Source organism: Hemitrygon akajei, chromosome 16 (assembly GCF_048418815.1).
Source record: "Hemitrygon akajei chromosome 16, sHemAka1.3, whole genome shotgun sequence".
Classification (NCBI taxonomy): domain Eukaryota; kingdom Metazoa; phylum Chordata; class Chondrichthyes; order Myliobatiformes; family Dasyatidae; genus Hemitrygon; species Hemitrygon akajei.
Genome location: NC_133139.1, coordinates 16,875,222 through 16,897,949, shown reverse-complemented (window position 1 = coordinate 16,897,949; position 22,728 = coordinate 16,875,222). Strand labels below are relative to the sequence as shown.

At 43.4% G+C, this 22,728-nt stretch overlaps 1 protein-coding gene across 7 annotated transcripts in view; it reads left to right on the top strand.

The window, feature by feature from the left end:
- LOC140739785 (transducin-like enhancer protein 4) overlaps positions 1 to 22,728 on the top strand; it is a 253,383-nt gene that overhangs the window by 88,900 nt on the left and 141,755 nt on the right. For all 7 annotated transcript variants that reach the window (XM_073068307.1, XM_073068305.1, XM_073068304.1 and 4 more), the window contains exon 5: positions 16,514 to 16,576. In XM_073068307.1, the coding sequence (XP_072924408.1) occupies positions 16,514 to 16,576 (63 nt within the window). The remainder of the gene's footprint in view (positions 1 to 16,513; positions 16,577 to 22,728) is intronic.

The following is a 22,728-nucleotide window of genomic DNA, read 5'->3' as shown; positions in this document are numbered from 1 at the left end:
TTTCCTTCTGTACAGATGCTATTTGACCTTTGAGTTTCTCCAGCAGATTGTTTGTTTCTCCAGATTGCAGTTTCTGTGACCTCTTGTATCTCTATGCTGTTCTGTCCTTAAAATTAAGATTAGCTTTAGTTTTCACATGTACATTGAAACGTTCAGTGAAATGTGTCGCTCAAGTCAAATCAAATCAGTGAGGATTGCGCAGGGCAGCCCGCAAGCATTGGCGCCAACATAGCCCACCCACAACTCGCTAACCTTAACCGCTTGTTCTTTTTGGGGATGTGGGAGGAAACCGAGGTGCCCGGAGGAAACCTGTGCAGTCGCGGGGAGAACGTACAAACTCCTTACAGATCACGATGGGAATCGAACCCCGGCCTTATTGCCAGCACTGCAAAGAGTTGCGCTAGCTGCTACGCTGCCATGCCACTTGTAACAGTGGTCGCCCTTCCCAACCTCCTCCTCATCCCCCACTTCACTGTTGTTCCTCCCTCCTCCCATTCCCTTATACGGAAACTCTCCCCACTTGCCATGGCCTCCTCTTCGCTGTCAGCTTTAAAAATCAGCTGCCACATCACGAATACGACATGTCAGTGCATGGCCTCCTCTACTGCTGCGATGGGGCCACGCTCAGGTTGGAAGAGCAACACCTTATATTCTGTCTGGGTAGCCTCCAACCTGATGTCACAAACGTCGATTTCTTGAACTTCTGGTAATTGAACCCCCCAGCCCACCACTTCACCATTTCCCCTTTCCTGTTTCCCTCCCTCACCTTATCTCCTTACCTGTCCATTACCTCCCTCTGGTGCTCCTCCTCCATGGTCTTCTACCCCCTCCTATCAGATTCCCTGTTCTCCTATCCTTTAGCTCTTTCATCTATCAACTTCCCAGCTCTTTACTTCATGCCTCCCCCTCTCCTGGTTTCACCAATTACCTACCACCTTGTGCAGGCAGTCCATGGGTTATAAACGAGTTCCATTCCTGAGTCCATCTTTAAGTCAGATTTGTATGTAAGTCGGAACAAGTACATCCGGTATTATTTAGCGTCAGTTAGTCAAATGTTCGTCTTAGTATATAGTATATATTTTACCTTTCTATGCATATAAAACATTTAAGAAACGTATGTATCCCAATAATTAAACCACGGCATTGCTTAGTAATAATTGTAGCTTTCATCGGGGCAGGGCCTTTCACATGCTTCCATTATTCTCACTTTATCCTTTATCCTTTAAAATTGTTCCGATCGTTGACAGACTGTAGCCTAATGCTTTTCCAATGACCAATAGCGTTTCACCTCTTTCCAAACACTTTATTATTTCCACTCTATTTTCAATTGTGATCGTTTCCTGTCAATGGAACAGAAACACTGCGGGCGGCGGGTTCCGAGCTCCGCCGGGTCCTGAAATCCACCGCACTGAGACGGGTTAAATGGGACAAGTGGGGGCTGTGCTGGGTTTGGGTATTTGATCCTTCACAATATTCTGTGGGGGAATTTAAACTGGAGGTGGCAGTGTACCCGGCACGGATGGAGAGCGTGCTCGGGAGCGGTCTGTCACTGGATCAAACTCGGGAACCTCCGTTCTCGAGCCTGGCACTGATCTCACTGTGCCACCAGCTGACCGGAAAAGGGGAGGGTCAGGGTGAATCTTGCTAAGAAAAATTTAAGCCAAATACAATTTACACACTCAACCCAGTGTCAACGGCAATGACTTAAAATGGCGGACGGCGTCGTGATCAGACTTAAAATGGCGGACGGCATTCTCCTTCCTCAGTTCGTAATTACGAGTTGTTCGTAAGTCTGACGCTTGTAACTCGGGGACTACCTGTACTTCATCCTCACGCCCCTCTTCCCCCCTCTCCCCCCACCTTCTTACCCTGACTTCTTTCCTTCCAGTCCAGATGAAGGATTTTGGCTGTTCGTTGTCAACTGTTTACTCTTTTCCATAGATGCTGCCTGGCCTACTGAGTTCCTCTGGCATTTTGTGAGTGTTCCTCCCGCATCACAACTCCACTGTTCCCACAACCTTCCTTAATATAACAGATTATCTGGTCACTATTGCAATGAGGGCTTATTCTAAGCAAATTAATTGCTGCACCTCTTTACCCTTCTTTACACACTGGCTTAAAGGTGCATGTATGATAGAGCTGAAAACCTTTCCTTCTTCCTTGTCATCAGTACTACCCATCCTCCCCCTTCCTAACTTCCTTCCTCTCTCATCCCCCACCAACCTTGCTTTGTCATTGGTAAATTGTCACTCCTGCTTAGTGTGTGCTTGGAGCCAGAGGAGTATTGATTTCCGGGTAAATAAAAAAAAAAGCTCTCTTCTCGTGAGTAAATAGCTTTGGACGGCTTCTTTCTGGGAACTGGCTGCCAGTGACCTTGCCGGCGCTGCTGTCGTAATACAAATAAGTGGACGCCTCGCTGGGCCAGGGACTGCTCCCAGCTCCTCGGACCGATTTCATGGCCATAATTCGTTCTGCCGCATTGCTCTATCAATCAGGCTGAATATGTGCACACATCAAAAAGCAGGCAGGCTGCCAGAGGAATGGAGCTGGCAAGGTGCCCAGTGACAAACAATGAAGGAGAACACAATTTTCATGTGCTACTGAAGCGTGTGCACATTTGTGACAGATTGTTGCTGCAGCCCGACCCATCAATCTGTGTAATGGCAAATAACACTCACTGAGGTATCTTAACGACTTGCTTTGGGTCACTGCTAATTTTCTCATTTATCTTTTGTTTAATAGACCCTCTTTTTTTTCCCTTCCGTCTTGCCACTTTAATATATTTTTTATATACAGTTAAAAATCATAGCGAATGATGCGATGGATTCTTCTCCCCTGCACTTGAAAATATTCTGTTTTCCTTTAAACAATGGCACTCATCCATGCAGTAAACACAGTGGCAGCGGGATGAGCTCTAATTGGAGTGCGTGTGCAACAAGGTTTAATTATGGCGTGAATCTTAATGACATGTTTCTTGTCTGTGTTTCTACATCATCCAATTAGAAGCAGTGTTTCTGTTATAGGTTTGTTTATCTAGAGTGCTGTATCTTAGCAAGAGGTGAAAGGGAGGGTCAAAATTACATAGCCTTACCCCCATCCCCCCCAGCACCACACTTCCTTCCTTCTCTCGAATCTAAGGTTGGCTACCCTTGTTTTCAGAGGCTGTCCTGTAAGAGGAGGGGCATAAGTTGCTGAATTAATGTCCAAGAGGTCTGGTTCCTTGATCCAGAGATGTGACTTTGCAAAGCACAATATAACTGTGGAGTTTAACCTGGATAATTAAAGAAATTCGAAGTAACTTTGAGCTTCATTTTCTGGTGGGCATACTCAATAGATCCGTCATAGAATAATAACCATAATAGAATCAATGAAAGACTGCACCAACCGGGACGTTCAACCAATGAACAAACTGTGCAAATGTAAAAAGAAGTACTAATAATAATCAATAAATAAGCAATAAATATCGAGCACATGAGATGAAGAGTCCTTGAAAGTGAGTCCATTGGTTGTGGGAACATTTCAGTGATGGGGTGAGTGAAGTTATCCCCTTTGGTTCAAGAGCCTGATGGTTGAGGAATAACAACTGTTCCTGAACTAGGTGGTATGAGACCTATACCACCTTCCTGATGGCAGCAGTGAAAAGAGAGCATGGCCTGGGTGGTGGGAGTCCCTGATGATGGATGCTGCTTTCCTGCGACAATGTTTCGTATAGATGTGCTCAGTGGTGGGGTGGGCTTTACCCATGATGGACTGGACCAAATCCATTACTTTTTGTAGGATTTTCTATCAAAGGCATCTTGATCTATTATGAAGGGAAAGGAAAGGCAGGGGAAATCGTGACCTAAAAGAAAAAGCTAATCAGTAAGAACAACAAAAAATAGAAAAGAGTAAAAGTGAAAAAGAAAAGACTGATGGGGCAAGTGAACTGGTGAAGGATCTTGGTCTGAAAAATCGACTGTTTACTCTTTTCTATAAATGCTGCTTGGCCTGACAAATTTATCTAACACTTTGTATGTGTGTGTGTGGGGGGGGCAGGTGGTAGGGGCTTTAGATTTCCAGTATCTGCAGATTTTCTTGTATTTGTGATAACAAAAAAAAAAGACCAGATTGTTTCATCTGGTATGGTAAAGTCCTTAGTAAAAAGAAATTTGCCCCCAGTTTAGAGATACAGCAGGGTAAAAGGCCCTTCTGCCGAACTAGCCCGCTCCACCCAATTACCCCCATGTAACCCCAATTAACCTATGTACATCTTAGGAATGTGGGAGGGAACTGGAGCACCTGGAGGAAACTGACATGGTCACAGAGAGAACATACAAACTGCTTACAGACAGTGGTGGGAATTGAACAAGGGTTTGCTGGTGCTGTAATTGCATTATAATAAGTGCTGCCCAATGTAATTGATTCTTACCTGCTTCCTTGGCTAAGGTGAGGTAATAAATGCTTGCATTGCCAGCAACCTTCATATTAGGTTAAGCAATAAAATAACACAGGCCCTATTAAAATAGGACATAAGAAGTTATGTTCTTCAAGGGAATTGAGGAGAGCTGACAACTGGGCTATGAAATGGAGCATCATTCTCAAGCAGGGAGAGCAGATATCTTGTAGAAAGATGAAGCAGAGGATTGTCTCGCTTGAAAGATACAATTTGCACAAAATCTCCCAAAAAGTCAAATACTGCTGTTGTTAAATATTTGCAAAGCACGCAAATACTGGAAATAGTCAGCATCGTGAGATTGTCCTAGTTCAGCTGAAAGGGCTAAAATTTGCAAAGTTAACTCTGTTCCTTTGTCTGCAGATACTGCTTCATCTGCTGAATACCTTCGGCAATCTGTTTTTATTACATAGTCATTTAGAACCCATCAAATACCACAAAGTACTTGTAGTGTGATTAATTCTGTGAGAAGTGCCATGGTTTGTTAAGTGAGACAAATACAGCAAATATTTCAAGCACAGTGAGACCTCACAGGCTGCTATGAAGTGAGCAATCTTTGAATCTGCTATCTTCCATCCTCTATAGATCTTCTGCCCTCTCCTATCAGATTCCCCCTCCTCCAGCCCTTTATCTTTTTCACCTATCAACTTCCCAGCTTTTTTATTTCACCCCTCCTCCCTCTCCCGGTGTCATCTGTCACCAAATACCTTGTACTTCTTCCTCCCCTCCCCCCCACCTTCTCACTTTGACTACTCGTCTTTCTTTCCCGTCTCGATGAAGGATCTCGACCCGAAAAGTCGACTTGTTCACTCTTTTCCGTAAGGTGTTGTCCGGCCTGCGGAGTTCTGCCAGCATTTTGTGTGTGTTGCTTTGAATCTACTTTGACCGATGTTGCTTGAAATTAGCCGAGATCCTGGATGAATCCTTCACCCTTCCTTGAATCTTACTACCTGGAACTGATGGATGAAACTCCTGTATCACCTCATATGGAGGATGGTAGGGGTGAACTGAGGAATGAAAGGAAAATGGGAGATTCTACCCCCCCAATAATGTTTGGTTCCATTATACAGTGATACTGCTAATCACATTCACTGTTTTTCCTGTAACTTCCACCCACTTAATGGGAACTCAATCATTAAGAAGCACTTTTGAGGAATTCTAGATTTACAATCAGTGATACTTTAAACTGGGTGAATATTCAAATGATGCTGATTAAAATGTCCAGACTTTTTTTTACTTGCAAGCAGAACAGTTTTGATGTCTGTTGTAGCATGTGCTACAACCCTGTGCTTTATTTTAACCTGTTCCAGACCAGTAATCTTCACAGGAATCTCTCCTCATCAGTCCTCAGTGGCACTTCTTGTGAGAGTTTTTCTGTTTAATTTACTTGCTGCTTTACTGCCTGTGAAGCCCAGGGGCTCGAACAGCCGTATTTGACATCACATTTGGAAATAATTTATTTAATCGTGTAAAGCACTGGCAGTCTTTCTAATGAAACGTTCATGATTGCAGGCTCTACCTCTACCAGCCCCTCCCTGTCTCTGCCCCTGTTCCATTGCTTACAGCGGGGAGAAGAGAGCTGCATTTGCGGGCGTGTAGTAGCAGCAGTATGCCGTGTCCTGTAGATACCATTGCCATGACAACAGCCACGGTCGTTCTAATTGTATTGATGCCTCAAAACAGCCGGATGTTAACATGAGACCTTTCACAAGAAACGTTTTGTGGCCTCTTGTTTCCTGATTTGAGCGCTGTTCTTTCAGCCAAAGTGAAACGTGTTTACGGGAGATGGACCTTATTTTTGCGACCTCACATGCTTTCATTTCTGATTGTTTTACTCGGCCCCGTTCATGGATGTTGAGATGGCCCCACTGCTACCTGCACATTTTGTGACCCACTAAGTTACTATAGACTACTTTTTGGAAAACCACAGACCATTGCACGGAATACGACAGAGACAAAGCACGGCAATTTTAATTTTCATTTACCTTTTTTTTCCAAAGGAGTGGTTATATCGCTGTATAGGGCAAAACAATAGCTTTTATAAAGCATCGTCCATGACCTTATGGTGGCACACAGAGCAATACAAAAAATGAAGAACTGTAATTATTGTTGTAATGCAGGAAACACTCTAGCAAACTGCTGTGTATCCAATGCAACACAAACAAAGTGCTGGAAGAACTTAGCAGGTCAGGCAGCATCTGTGGAAAACTGTCAACTTTTCACCTGGCTTAACCTGTCACCTTCTAGCTTGTTCTCCTTTCCCTACCCCAATTTTCTTATTCTGGGTTCTTCCACCTTCCTGGCCTCAACCTGAAACATGCTGTCGGGGGAGTCGGTATATCTGTGGCTGAGTGCCCAGAGACTCGTGATCTTTGGGCACAGAGCTCGAGAAAAGCAACGTGGTGGACTTTTAACATCATAAACCAGCAAGTTGTTTGTTATGTCTCCCCACTCGCTGTGAAAACGGAGACATCTCTTTCTCCCTTATTAGGGAGAGAGAGCCTGTGGTATGTCGAATGCTGGGTGAACGATGGGGTAACTGCAAGTCCATGTCTTTACTGTTGCTTTGCTCACATTTGTGCTCGGTGGCAGGTGCAGATACGCATTTATTTTTGCCACTGGGGGGAGGGGGGATTGCTTACGCGCAGGAGTGGGGAGCTGGCGAGAGGACTTCAGGGTTCTAACATTACGGTCATTCATTCTTTGGGGCACTCCTCTGTTTTCGTGGATGGTTGTAGAAAAAAAGCATCTCAGAATGAATATTGTATACATTTCTCTGACACTAAATTGTACCTTTGGAACCTTTACATAGATGCTGCCAGCCCTGCTGCGTTCCTCCAGCATTTTGTGTGTGTTCCTCTTGGATTTGCAGCATCTGCAGAATCTTTTGTGTTTCTGACTGGGTGTTCCAGTGACTGGTGCTTTTTGAAAGGACAATAATTGAAGTGTATGTTCTTTGAAGTATTACACTGTACTTGCATAGCATGACTCAAAAGCTGGGTCAGAGTCAGAGTAAATTTATTATCTGAGTACATATATGTTACCACATGCAACCTTGAGATTCACTTTCTTGCGGGCATTTACAGAAAAATAAATAAATACAATAGAATCTATGAGAAACAATATATAAAGACTGACAAACAACCAAAGTGCAAAAGAAGACTGAGCATACCTGTGAAGTGTTAGTCCTATTTTTCCCTGGTGTTTAATGTTAGTTTTTCAAGAGGCTCCAGCACAAATACCTCGTTTGTCTAGGCAAACAAAAGTTGCCTCAGGGTTCAGAAGAAGGACAAGAAATCTTTCCCTTTACTGTTGAGATGGAATGCCTTGTGCCTGACACTTGGGTAAAGGACATCATTTGTTTTCAAATTTCAAAGTAAATTTATTATTAAAGTATGCGTATGTCACCATATACTACATTGAGATTCATTTCCTTTGTGCATTTACAGGAAAACAAAGAAACACCACTGAATTTATGAACAACTACACATAAACAAAGACTGACAAATAACCAATGTGCATAAGAAGACAAATAGCACAAATAAAAAAATATATACTGAGAACATGACACGTACAGTCCTTGAAAGTGAAGCTATGGGTTGTGAATTCAGTTCAGAGTTGAGGTGATTGAAGTTATCCACACTGGTTCAGGGTTCCGATGGATGTAGGGTAGTAACTGTTCCTGAATCTGCTGGCGAGGGACGTAAGACTCCTGGGCCTCTTGCCTGATGACCCAACACCGGAGTAGGAACAAGTCAACTATTCCACTTACTCGAAGCCGGAATGCACGGGTCACATGGTGGTATTGCAAGTTATTGGACTAGCAGCCAGCGTTGTGCACAGTTGATCCTGAGACATCAGTTTGAATCAATGTCAGCTGGGAATAATTAAATTTAACGGCAGTTTAAATTCAGTCATTGGTGGGTCTATCTCAGTTCAGGACTGGCAAACTTTCTTTCCCGACTGACATTTATGACTATCCGGCAGATTGTTTACTGCTACTGAAATTATTTTTACTTTTAAATCTCATTTTTAATAACTTGAATTTAATTTCCCTTGCTGCCGTGGATTCAGACGTGTGTTTTCAGATTAGTGTTGTAGATCTGCAGTAACTTGACTACGACACCACAGTGCAATCCACATTCTCTGAACAGTCCATGAACACTACCTCACTATTTTGCTTTCTTTTTGCACTATTCTTTATATCTTACTGTAATTTATAACACTTTTTTTTTGAATTGCACTGTACTACTGCTGAAAAACAACAAATTTCACAATACTTGTCCGTAATAATAAATCAGATTGTATTCTGGAATATCAGACTGGTTCTCATTCCGGACCTTTTGAGAGAAGTCTAGGTGCTATTTCAATGAACTGACTCATTAGTATGCTCTTCACTATTGGTTCTTCAAAGAACTTCAGACGCTGGAGGATTGAGAGCTTGAGGTTTAATTACTGATGTAATGCAATTAACCCCTGGTGAAGGGGCTTACATGTCCATTCACCTTTGGCCCCCACCAGACACTCAGCCCTCGCCTGTGGCTCCAAGTTTGCGTGCGGCAGCAGCCACACCCTGGTACACCGCTTCGACAGTTGGGCTAAACCAGGTACGGGTAGCTGGCTGGTCTCACACCATGATGTCCCAGCATGTGAAGTCAACTCTGGCAGACTGGGCGGCTGAGATCAATGGCGGGATCCAATGCAGAGGAAGGTCGTTGTGCAATGCTTTATGGAGAGCGAGGGGCATGGCAAGACACAGAAGAAGTTATGGTCATCCATGGCAACCAGGGAAGACCCCAGTAGTGATGACTACACATACGACTGGACCCAAATGTTCAAGGTCAAGAGAGTGGAACTGTCCCAATGCAACAGCTTTTCCACTTTTGATACTTTTTCCCTCGGGCTTCTTTGCCATCACCGGATATGACAATCAATCAATCAATCAATGCAAGAAACATTGTACTTCATTGGCTGTATTGTGCTAAGGTCATGAAGTGCACTATACAGGAGGGGGAAGTCAAGGGAATGCACACCAAACCTCATTGAAGGATCAGAAGTGGAAAGGGTGAGCAGTTTCAAGCTCCTGGGTGTCAACATCTCTGAGGATCTATCCTGGGTCAAAATATTGATGCAGTTAAAAAGAAGGCACGACAACGGCTATATTTCATTAGAAGTTTGAGGAGAATTGGTATGTCGCCAAAGACACTCTCAAATTTCTACGAATGTACAGCGGAGAGCATTCTAACTAGTTACATCACCGTCTGGTATGGAGGGGCCACTGCACAGGATAGGGGGAAAAAGCTGCAGAGATTTGTAGACTCAGCCAGCTCCCTAATGGACACTAGCCTCCCCAGCATCGAGGACACCTTCAAAATGCGATGCCTCAAAAAGGTGGCATCCATCATTAAGGAGCCCCATCACTCAGGACATGCCTGGAGGATCAGAGGGATCTTGGGGTTTGAGTCCATAGGACACTCAAGGCTGCTGTGCAGGTTGACTCTGTGGTTAAGAAAGCATACGGTGCATTGGTCTTCTTCAATTGTAGGATTGAGTTTAAGATCCGAGAGGTAATGTTGCAGTTATATAGGACCCTGGTCAGACCCCACCTGTAGTACTGTGCTCAGTTCTGGTCATCTCACTGCAAGAAGGATGTGGAAGCCATAGAAAAGGTGCAGAGGAGATTTACAAGGATGTTGTCTGGATTGGGGAGCATGCCTTATGAGAATAGGTTGAGTGAACTTGGCGTTTTCTCCTTGGAGCGACGGAGGATGAGAAGTGACCTGATCGAGGTGTACAAGATGATGAGAGGCATTGATCGTGTGGATAGTCAGAGGCTTTTTCCCAGGGCTGAAATGGCTAGCTCAAGAGGGCATGGTTTTAATGTGCTGGGGAGATATCAGGGTTAAGTTTTTTACGCAGAGAGTGGTGAGTGCTTGGAATGGGCTGCCGGCGATTGTCGTGGAGGCGGATACGATAGGGTCTTTTAAGAGACTCCTGGATAAGTACATGGAGCTTAGAAAAATAGAGGGCTATGGGTAACCCGAACTAATTTCTAAGGTAGGGACATGTTCGGCACAGCTTTGTGGGCTGAAGGGCCTGTATTGTGCTGTAGGTTTTCTATGTTTCTATGCCCTATTCTCATTCCTACCATCAGGAGGAGGTACAGGAGCTTGAAGACATGAACACAACCTTTCAGGATCAGCTTCTTATCCAGTGCCATCAATTTCTGAAGAGAGAATGAACCCAATAACACATAGTCAGTATTTCTTCCTCTTGTTTGCACTACTTATTTAATTTATTTTTTATATACACTTGCTGTAATTTATTATCATATATTACAATGTACTGCTGCCACAAAACAACAGATTTCTTGACATATGCCGGTGAGATTAAACCTAATCCCCTGATTCTGATAAAAGCTAATGTATTTTCCTTTCTTCCCTTTCAGTTTATTCTCTGTATATCAAGATGTATTTGTTTCACATTGCAGTCAGTGCCTTGGTCCTGGCTCCCTTGCTTGGTTTTGTCACCATTTTCTAAGTGTATTCTTCTTTAAGTATTTGCACTTGTTTGACAGGAGCTTGTCAAATACAATTGTAAGAGGCAAGAGCAGGGTTAAACCGCCCGCCCACTTGAACTAGTTCCACCTTTTATGGCGGATGTGGTTATTTCCTCAGCTCCAGGTTTCCTGTCCATCACGCATATTCCGTGATGCCTCTAAAATATAAAAATCTGTCTCTGCAGCGAATGCCTTTAATCACTCAGTAGCGACAGGCCTCATGCCCTCTGAGACATCTCCATTCTTTCAGGGCAACACACACAACATGCTGAAGGAAGTCAGCAGGTCAGGCAGCATCTATGGAGAGGAATTAAGAGCTGACATTTTGGGCAGAGTCTTTTCTTTCAGTTCTGACCTCATGCATTTCCCCCCATCTTAATTGCTCTCCATTTTGTCATTATATCTTCAGGCCCTAAGCTCCAGAATTCCCCTCTTAAACCTCTCAGTCTCTCCCTTCTTTCATCTCTAAAACCTGCCCCTCCAAACCAGTTTATGTTCTTCTGAGCTGGCAGTTCGTCTTGTAGCTCACTGCGGGACTGAGCAAGCAAAATCTGACAAGGAGCCTTGTGATGTTTCATGACGTTTACAGCGCTTTATAGATGAAAGTTGTTGCTGTAGGTCAGTGTGAGTTGTATTTAGCCATCAGCTAATGGGACCATGCTCTTCACTGATGTTAAAAATAAACATTTCAAAGCATTCAATTATAGTACACTTGATGGGGATATTTCCCGGGGTGTTCCAGTGTCATTTACATCGCATCTACTGTCTAGTGCTGCTTATTGATGTATGACTGCCTGAGAAGAATTATTTACTTCTCATTGTCGTTCTGTCATTATGCTTTTACCTGTGCTGAATCAGCAGAGATGGCAATCATTTTCCAAACATGTTTTCCAATTTTTTTCCTTGGTGATAAAATCATGCATCCTAACCCAGTGAATCAGACATAGGGACAGAATTAGGCCATTCAGCCCAAGTCAGCTCCACCATTCCATCGCGGCTGATTTATTATCCCTCTCAATCTCATTCTCCTGCCTTCTCCCTGAAATCTTTGATGCTCATCAGCTGCCACCTGAACTGAGCTCAAATCTTCGGAACCTGATTTGTCCTTCAGCATTCCTCGAGCTTTCTTTCTTCCCTTTCAGTTTATTCTCTGTATATCAGGATGAATTTGTTGTGCGTCACAGTCAGTGCCTTGGTCCTGGCTCCCTTGCTTGGTATTGTCACCATTTTCTAAGTGTATTTTTCTTCATGGTTAACCACAGTCTTGTGTATTAGCCAGCTAGCTTAGTCCCATCTTGGAAACCAACTCTTTATTGTATAATTTTAAAGTGGTTGGAAGTAGGTACAGAGAGGACGTCAGGGGTAAATTTTTCACACAGAGTGGTGAGTGCGTGGAATTCACAGGCGGTAATGGTGGTGGAGGCAGATACGATAGGGTCTTTTAAGAAACTCATAGATAAGTATATGGAGCTTACAAAAATAGAGGGCTATGCGGTAGGGTAATTCTAGGCAGTTTCTAGAGTAGGTTACATGGTCGGCACAACATTGTGGGCCGAAGGGCCTGTAATGTGCTGTAGATTTCTCTGTTCAATGTATCATGCAACTGCACAGAAAGAGACCATTTGGCCCAGCTGCTCCTTGCCAATAGAAGAAAAGCTTACGATCATACAGGACGGAAACCCGAGAAGGAATCGGGGAACACTGGAAGTACTCAACTGCTCAGGCATCATCTGTGGAGAGAAATAAAAACAGAATTAGTGTTTCAGTCCAGTCCATTGGAATTGCAATATCATTTCTTACCTGGATGGGTTAAAGAAGAATTTGAGATTTTCTTTTCTTCGCACCCACCCCCCGGCTCCCAAAACCATCGTGGATTTTTCTCCCCCTTTTCTCAGGAGACTGCACACTTTTCATTGAGTGGGCAGTGTGCAAACTTTGATTCAGATTTCAGAGGCTGTCGCGGGATAGCAAATCATACTTATTCATTATTTCTTTATTAATAAACATACAGGGCAAAAGTAAAAGCAAAACCAAAACCTTACAATTGCCGTTAGCCTGCAACTGCCACAGAGTTATTATACTTGCATGTCATACCTCCAGCTCCAATGATTGCTCCAAAAGTCTAATCGTTTATTTAACTCCCACTCCGATATGTCTGTCCATGGCCTCCTCTACTGTCAAGATGAGGCCACACGCAGGTCGATGGAGCAATACCTTATCTCCCGCCTAGGTAGTCTCCTACCTGTCAGCATGAACATTCAACTCACAGACCTCCGCTGATACCCCTGCCCCCCTCCTTACCCCATCCCTATCTATAATTTTAGTCTGGTTCTCTTTCTCTCTCTTTTACCCCGCCCCCCCACTATAATCTCCCCCCCCCCAGCCCTACCTTTCTCTCTCTTTTATTTCCCATAATTCTCCACCTTCCCCCTAGCCCACTTTCCTCCAGCCTATTACTTCCCAGCTCTCTACTTCATCCTTCCCCCCACTTCTTATCCCCCCCTCGACCATCCCATGTTACTTCACTCCTGATGAAGGGTTTCGGTCCGAAACGTCGTCACTACCTCCTCCCATACATGCTGTCTGGCCTGCTGAGTTCTGCCAGCATTTTGTGTTTTTATTTATTTCCAGCATCTGCAGATTCACTCATGTTGTCGTTTATTTAATCCTTTATTAGAAGTTAGCAAACATGCAATCTTGAAGCGATGAAACTTAAGCATACCTGAGTGTAAGTTAAGCACTATTCAACACTACCTCTGTGTTCAGCAAACAATATGACTTCCGCCAGCCCCAAGTTACAAACTGCCATGAAATAACCAAGAATACGAAAGTTATTCCCTTCAGTTTTACCATGCCCCCGCTCATGTGATTAGTTAACATAATAAATTCCGCAGCACAGAATACAAGGTAGATAGAGAACAGATACATGACTCCTACAAGATGTATCTAACGAATAAGGTGGGTATTCATAATAAATGTTATGTTTATGCAATTAAGAGCTTGCCTTATAGTTGGTGTAGCAACAGCCGTTCAGATTTGAGATTATTCACTGTTAAAGTGGCAGTGGTTATTTATCTGCTTGAAAACAACATTATGGAATGCAGATATCTAATGGAGAAGAAGGTAGAAATGGAACTTTATATTGTTTGGCTCCAGCTTTCATTGAAAATGCTTTCTCATAATGCACAGATGATTCTGTGGAGTTTGTGTATTCTCCCCGCGACTTCATGATCTCCCCATCCCACAGTCCTCCATTTCCCTCCCACAGCCCAAAGGAATGTTAGTAGGTAAGATAGCCACTGTAACTTAAGATCAGTGTAGGCAATTGGCAAAAAAAAATCAAAAAATGGTTGATGGGTGTCAGAGGAAGAATAACTTGCACAGTTACTCGGAAATACAAAGAGGGATGAGACTGATGGACTGTTCTGGTGGGAGCCAGTATGGAGTCAGTGGGCTGAATGGTCTCCCATGTTGCAAGTTCAACTGCAGGTGCACACACCTTTGTTTAAATCAGAGGTACCCAACCTTGTTTTTGGCATGGACTTCCTACCATTAACCTTAGGATCCATGGACCCCAGGTTGGTAACCCCTGTTTTATCTGATCCACTAAGCTGTTTCCACCACCCTATTAGGAAATGAGTCCCATTGTGTTAAGAAATTTCCCTTTAGCTCTTCTGACTTGAATCTTAAATTATTGTGCATTTTAATCACTGGCCCTAAGTTCAAGCTCTCCCTGTCTAATGAATGTGAAGCTTTTTGTCGTCGATGAGCATGGAATTCATTCCCTAAAGTGGTGATAAACAGAAAGCGTAATCATGCTTAAAACATCTCGATGTGTGCGTGAAGGACTGTGACCTGCAGACATAGTGCTGGAAGGTGCAATTGAAGTAGGTTCTTCTGAATGTCTGTAATTCAAATGTACTATTCTCTCTGTATCTATGTCTGTTCATACTGTGATCCAGTTAGGCAGGAGGGTCTTGTGGTGTGTCTGCATTTCAAATACCTGTGTATGTTATATATTGTGCCTCAATGTATTAATGAAAATGATAAGCTACGGTCAATTATGGAAAACTCTGAACATCCTCTACATAGCACCATCCAGAGACAGAGAAGCAGTTTCAGCGACAGGTTACTATCGATGCAATGCTCCTCAGACAGGATGAAGAGGTCAATACTCCCCAATGCCATTAGGCTTTACAATTCAACCGCCAGGACTTAAGAACTTTTTAAAAGCTATTATTAATGCTTTTTGAGATAGTGATTTAGATGCATATCATATTTTTTACTGAGTTAAGTATTGTATGTAATTAGTTTTGCCACAACAAGTGTATGGGACATTGGAAAAAAGTTGAATTTCCCCATGGGGATGAATAAAGTATCTATCTATCTATCTATCTATCTATCTATCTATCTATCTATCTATCTATCTATCTATCTATCTATCTATCTATCTATCATATTGAAACCATTTCAAGTCTTCTCTAAGAGCAACAATCCCAGCCCCTCCAATTTCCCAGCATAACTGAAACCCCTCTCCCTGTCGCCATTTTTACTAAACTCCTCAGCGTGCCTTCCAGTGCCTTTGATGCAGTGTGGTGCACAGAGAGGATATGGTCATCCAGCGGGACCCCTACCAGTTGCTGGCCTGTGCTAAATGCATGAAGGAGTTATCATGTCTATTGAACTTTGCTTCTGAAATTGACTTCAGTGGAATTGAGTTTTAGAAGCTGAGTTCAGCTCAAACATTGTGAGTTTAATGCATTCAACAGAAGATGTATATATGTATCATTCTTTGAATTAGTTCTCGTCTTGGACCAAAAGACCAGGGTGTAGCTAACTCTGTATAAGTATGTATGGTCACAGCATATGCAAAGTTACTGTGATGCCAATGGATGTCAATGACACTGAGGTGGTAAAGCTCGGTTGATCTAGTTATAAATGTACACTCAGTGACCACTTTTTAATGTACCTCCTGTGTCTAATAAAGTGGCCGCTGAGTGTATGATCACCATTTTTTGTGCTGTAGCCCATCCACTTCAAGGTTCAACATGTGTGTTCAGAGATGCTCTTCTGCGTACTATTGTAACACATGGTTATTTGAGTCACTGTTACTGTCAGCTTGAAATAGTTTGGCCATTCTCCTCTGACCTTTCTCATTAACAAGACATTTTCACCACAAAACTGGTGCTTTTTCACACCGTTCTCTCTAAAGTCTAGAGACAGCTGTGCTTGAAAATCCCACAAGGTCAGCAGTTTCTGAGATACTCAAACCACCCTATCTAGCATCAACGGTCAAAGTCACCTAGATCACGTTTCTTCCTCGTTCTGATGTTTGGTCTGAACAACAACTGACCCTCTTGACTATGTCTGCATGCTGTTATGTATTGTTGTCACATGATTTGCTGATTTGATATTTGCATTAAAGGGCAGATGTACAGGTGTACCCAATAAAGTGGCCACTGAGTTTATGTACCATCATTGAAAACTTAAACCATAGTTCCTGATTTTTTTTTATGTTGCAGGCAGAAATTGTGAAGAGACTGAGCACAATTTGTGCACAAATTATACCATTCCTCTCCCAGGAGGTAAGTTTACTTTTCTTGTTACTAAACATAAGTGAAGTGATTAATGGAAGGCTTTAATTCCAGTTCCAGTTCATGTAGATTGTTCTATTTTCTAAATGTGGGTGAGACCTTTGCCCTCACTGTTATTTGTCTTTTGTACACTTGTTTGATTATGTAATGAGGCATAAAACTATCCTGAAAACAAACATTCCAAAAGCAAACACAATTTAACAAATCAATATAAAAATAGTTTCAACAAGGATGACTGTTATAGAAATTGTTGATCACTGATCGGTGAATGAAACTCAGTACTTGTAGTAAATAAAGTCACTCTATTTAAATGATATTTACCCTTGTGGAGCCTCTCCCACTGACAAGCTTTCACACCCACAGGTCATCTCTCACTGACTGCTACATTACCTGTATTATTGTACCTCTCTCCTTGACTTGGCATTGACCTGTGACTGACCACCTGTTATCGTTTCTTATTGGCCATTACTGATTTAACTCTCAGACTGGCCATTCCATTTCCTTGACATGTCTCATCAACTAAAACCTTACCCATGCAGATTGTTTCACACTGACTGGTACCAACCTGTGCCGACCATCTCTTACTGACCAGTTCCAATCCATGCAGACCACCTCAGACACACACTGACCAGTACCGACCCATGCAGACTATCTCGGGCTGACTTGTACCGACCTGTACAGGCTGTCTCAAGGTGACTGGTACCTGTGTATGGACGTCCAATTATAAGGACATTAAGCTCCATACTGCTTACCACTGACTGAATATTACCAATCCTTCAAATTGTACCAGTGGCTCAAGGTAAGATAGAATAAAGAGATTAAAGATGAGCTTTTTTTTTGTTGCATGTTCATTGAAACGTACAGTGATATGTATTACTTGCGTCATTGTTTGCAATGTGCTGGGGCAGCCTGCAACTGTCTGGGAGCACCTCACCATCTGGCGCCAGCATGGCATGCCCACAACCGTGACCCGTACGTCTTTTTGGGATGTTGAAAGAAAGGGAGGGGACCCCGAGGAAACCCACGCAGCCACATTGGAGAACATGCAACCTCCTTACAGGCAGCAGCGGGAATTGACTCCAGATCTCCCAGTTGCTATTGCTGTAAAGCATTATGCTAACTGCTGATCGAACTGGTCATCCAACTTTAAAACGCGGTTTCCTCTGGCATTTTTAAGGTGCTCGTTTGATAAGAAAGGATACTGCAATCTACAGAGCAGAGCACATGGTGTCTGGAAAAAGAAAGAGATGAGCGTTCCCCTTTCCTTTCCAGTCCAGATGAAGGGTCTCGGCCCAAAATGCCAACTGTTTATTCATCTCCATAGAGGCTGTTGACCTGCTGAGTTCTTCCAGCATTCTGTGTGTTGCAAGAGCTAGAGTTAATGTCTTTTTGTTAATGACCCTTCAGCATTTTTTTAATGCTTATTAATTCCTTTCTCTTCAGCAGAATAAAAAAAACATTAAATAAGGATAGTCATTATAGAATTTGTGATGACAGGTTATTGACCTGAAACAGCCCTTTATCTCTCACCATCTGTGCTTCTCACTTGCTGAATATTTACCATGTTTTCTCAATTTAATTTCAAGAATCATTTAGAATTGGGCCCTGGGCTTTGCTGACCACTTTCCCAGGATGAGTGAAGCCTTATTCTGGTGTCCATTGTCCACTTTATTTATTTAGTGATACAGTATGGAGTAGGCCCTTCGAGGAATCCCGGAAACCCCAATTTAACCCTAACCTAATCACGAGACACATTATAATGGCCAGTTCACCTACCCTGTGCATCTTTGAACTGTGGGAGAAAACCGGAGTTCCTGGGGGGAAAGCGCATGTATTCTATCGGGAGGAGGTACAGACTCCTCACACTCGGCATTGAAAATGAACTCCAAACTCCGATGCTCCGACCTGTAATAGCACTGTGCTACTGTGATTCCCCTTCTAGCAGTGATTGGTGTAGGATTGTAATGATCCAAGTAACGTGTTTCTGGCCCTTACACGTGCATTAGCTATGGCCAATCTCCGGTACACAAAGCGATGACACCTGAAGTTTCCAGTTGCAGCAATGCTGATGCTACTCAAGAAAATAGTACAATTAATCTCTCAGTTAGATATCAGCTAAGTCAGATGTGACTTTGTGTCAGAAAGTTGTGAATTTGATTCCCACTCCACAGACTTGGACTTCAAATCTATGTAATACTGAGGGATTGCCCTGTTCCCTGAAGTACAGTCTTTTGGATGAAGCATTACACTGTTGACAGCATAAAAGATCCCATGGCATTTTTCAAAGGCGAGTGGGGGAGATCTCCAGCTTCGCTATCTCATTGGTGTGTGGGGGAGCTTGCTGTGCGCAATTTGCCTGCAGTGTTAGCTACATTACAACAGTGACAACACTCATTGACTGTAAAGCCCTTTGGGATTCCCTGAAGCCTTGAAAGGCATCACATAAATACGTTCATATTTAAGACGATCAGTGACTGCAAAAATCAACAACATACACACCTTCATTCTACTCTCCTAGGTAACATGTGCCTGCAGTTCTCAAGCAGGCACAAATGCTAACAAGCCCCAACACGAAATCCACAGGCTAATCAACGAACACAGGGTGAGCAAGTATGAACTTTATTCAGTGTGGTTTTCTTTACAGCTTCATTCAGAAAGGCTGGAGAAGGCTTTTGGAGACCAATATGCAAAAGAATAACTTCAAAGTGGGAAGAGCCAACTGGGTGCCAGTGTACTTTGAAAACAATGATTTATTCAGCCAGAAACTCTTTATTTTATATTCAGGCAAGCAGGTCAATCCCTTTCTGAGGGACTGTAACACAGATACACAGTTTATGGTTCCAGCAAAGGAGTGCAAACATCCTGGGATCATATTTCAACAAGTACAGTCCAAACATCCTAAACCACCATTTCCTGCAGTAACAGTGTAAATACTCTCATTAAAACCAATGTGTAAATAGACCTGAGGAAAAGAAAAAGACTAGCAGAGCGATCTGCACAGATCAGCAAATTTGTGTGAGAGGGAGAGGTGGGGTGGGGAGAAATCAGAGGAAGGTTGTGGGTCCTCAGGGAGAGTGTAAAAGGGCAAGCAGGTCACAGCCATCATCTACTTCTTTTGTCTGCAGCCAAGAGAGTAAATTGCGATTGCTTTTCCGAAGTTTTTGATGCAAAGTGAACTGGCTTGTTCGGTGAGGGGCTAGTTCTAGTGCTCCATCTGCCACCAAAACAGAATATTCAGCCTCTTCTACCGTCATGAAGTTGTGCAGTATGGGCAAGTCATTGGGTATATTTAAAGCCAAGGTTGATAGGTTCTTGGTTAGTAAGGGCATCAAAGATTACCGGGAGAAGTCAGGAGGAAGGGTTTGAGATGGATAATAAATCAACTATGATGGAATAGTGGAACAGACTCGATGGGCTGAATTCCCTAACTCTGCTTCCGGGTCTTGCGCCTTTTTATATTTCATTCTGATTTTATTTGGAGATACGGCTTGGAATAGGCCCTTCCAGCCCAGCAACTTCCGGCAACCACAATTTTAATTCTAGTCTAATCACGGAACTATTTACAATGACCATCTCACCTGCCCAGTATGTCTTTGGACTGTGGAGGAAATCGGAAGACCCAGAGAAAACCCACGCATTCTGTGATGAGAACGTACAGAGACTCCCTACAGGCGATGCTGGGATTGAACTCCAAACTCTGAAGCCAGAAGCTGTAATAGTGTCGCACTAATCACTACACAACCGTGGACTAGATGGGCCAAAGAGCTTGTTCCATAATTCCAAACAAACTATCAAGCCATCCATTTACATAAATCCCATTTTATTCTCCCCACTCTCCTATCAGAGCCTACTGCACCATTTATTAAACACACTGCTGATCTTTTACCTCTGCAACACTTGACTCAGTTAATATCCAAGAATCTGTTCATCCTGAGGAACTGTAGCCCATCACCATTCACAACCTTCATAGATGCTGGAAATCCAGAGGAACAAAATGCTAGAGGAACCTAAGGAGGGGAATAAACAGTCAAGATTTTGTCCTGAGACCTTTCATCAGTAATAAACAGGAAGGGGAAAGAAGCTAGAATAATAAAGGGAGGAGGAGAAGTAGGAGTTGGCAGGTGATGGGTGGTCAGGTGAGTGGGAATGTAGGAAGGTAGAGGAGAGGAGATGAGGTGAGAAGCTGGGAGACGATAAGTTGAAAAGGTGAAGAGTTGGAGAAGAAAGAATCTTCTAAGAAAGAAGTTGTGCGATAGGAGAATGAGAAGAAGGAGGGGCACTAGAGCAAGGTGATGAGCAGATGAGGAGAAGGGAAGGGGAAAGAGAGGAGCCAGAACAGGGAAAGGAAAAATGAGAAAGGGGAGTGGGAAAATTGCTGGGTATTAGAGAAATCAATGTTCATTCCAAACAAAAGAAAATCTGCAGATGCTGGAAATCCAAAGCAACTCACTCACACTCTCTCTCTCTCTCTCTCTCTCTCTCTCTCTCTCTCTCTCTCTCTCTCTCTCTCTCTCTCTCTCTCTCTCTCTCTCTCTCTCTCTCTCTCTCTCTCTCTCTCTCTCTCTCTCTCTCTCTCTCTCTCTCTCTCTCTCTCTCTCCCTCCCTCCCTCCCTCCCTCCCTCCCTCCCTCCCTCTCTCTCTCTCTCTCTCTCTCTCTCTCCCTCTCTCTCTCCCTCTCTCTCTCTCTCTCCCTCTCCCTCTCCCTCTCCCTCTCCCTCTCCCTCTCCCTCTCCCTCACATATATATATATATTTCAGGCTGAGAACTTTCAACAGGGCGTTAGATTGGAGGATACCTAGACGGAATATGAGATGCTGCTCTTCCAACCGGAGAGCAGCCTTATTGTGGCTGTAGAAAGGCCGTGGACAGGCATGTCAGAATGGCAGTGGGAAGTAGAATGATAATAGGTGATCTCTGGAAAATCCCTCATGTTGTGGTGGACGGAGCAAAGACACTCGACGAAGCAGTCCTCCAATCTACGTTGTGTCTCACTGATGGAGAGGAGGCTGTACCGGGAGTATCGGTTACAATATACTGAGCGTGATACAATATATAACTTTGGTATACTGAAGTAAAGAATACTGTACGGCCATTGAAGTAATTTATTAAGAACTGCCAATGGGTAATGATCCTTTTAGGTAAATCCGCAAACTCTTTCAGAGGAGAATTAAGGCTGCAGCAGAAGAATTGTGATCACAATGAAGTAGCAGGCTGAGGCTGGTTGACAGATATGATTAAAGAGAGGGCTGAGAAACTCAGAGCAAATAGAACTTCATGGTTGATTTGACCTGGCTGCAGGAACTGATATCTCTAATATCCTCTGGTAGTGAATTCAGAGTTCATTTAATCAGTAAACAAGCATCTCAGCCCCCAAGCACTGCCTGACTGCACAAGCTACAGAGCCACTTGAGGATATTGTCACTACTTCATGTCATGTCCAGATCTGGTGATGGTTGGTGGAGTGTTTTTTTCTCTGTGACCTTAAATAAATGAGAGTACAGACACTGCTCCCTCTCTGCTCCCTTATCTCTCATTTTGTCAAGCCAGATCCTCACACTCTCGTGCTGCAACCTTAATTCCTCTCTGAAAGAGTTTGCAGACTTACCTAAAGGGTTTGCTACCCATTGGCAGTTCTTAATAATTTTCTTCAAAGGCCCGTCAATATTCTTTTCCTTAGTGTACCAAAACTATATACTGCATTGCGCTGAGTATACTGTAACTGGTGTTCGTGGAACAGCCTCCTTTACATTGAGACACAACGTTGATTGGGGGACCGCTTCATCGAGCATCTCCGCTCCGTCCACCACAACATGTGGGATTTTCCAGTGATCACCTATTATAATTCTACCGCCCATTCCAGCTCATCTTCATTGTAAATCACCCTCCCCCTTTTTACCCGGTTTCTTTCCCCTCCTCGAAATTCATTTGCCCATCACCCACACACTCCTCCTACTGGGTCCCCTGCCTCTACTCCTCTCATCTGCCTACTTCACCTCACTTATTTCGTTGCACGTTCTTCCTATCGAATCTATCATCTGCAGCCCTTTGTCTTCTCACCTGGTTCCACCTATCTCGCCACCTCACCTCATTTCACAGTTATCTCCCCTCTGCTCTTTTGGTCCAGACGAGGGGTCTCAACTAAA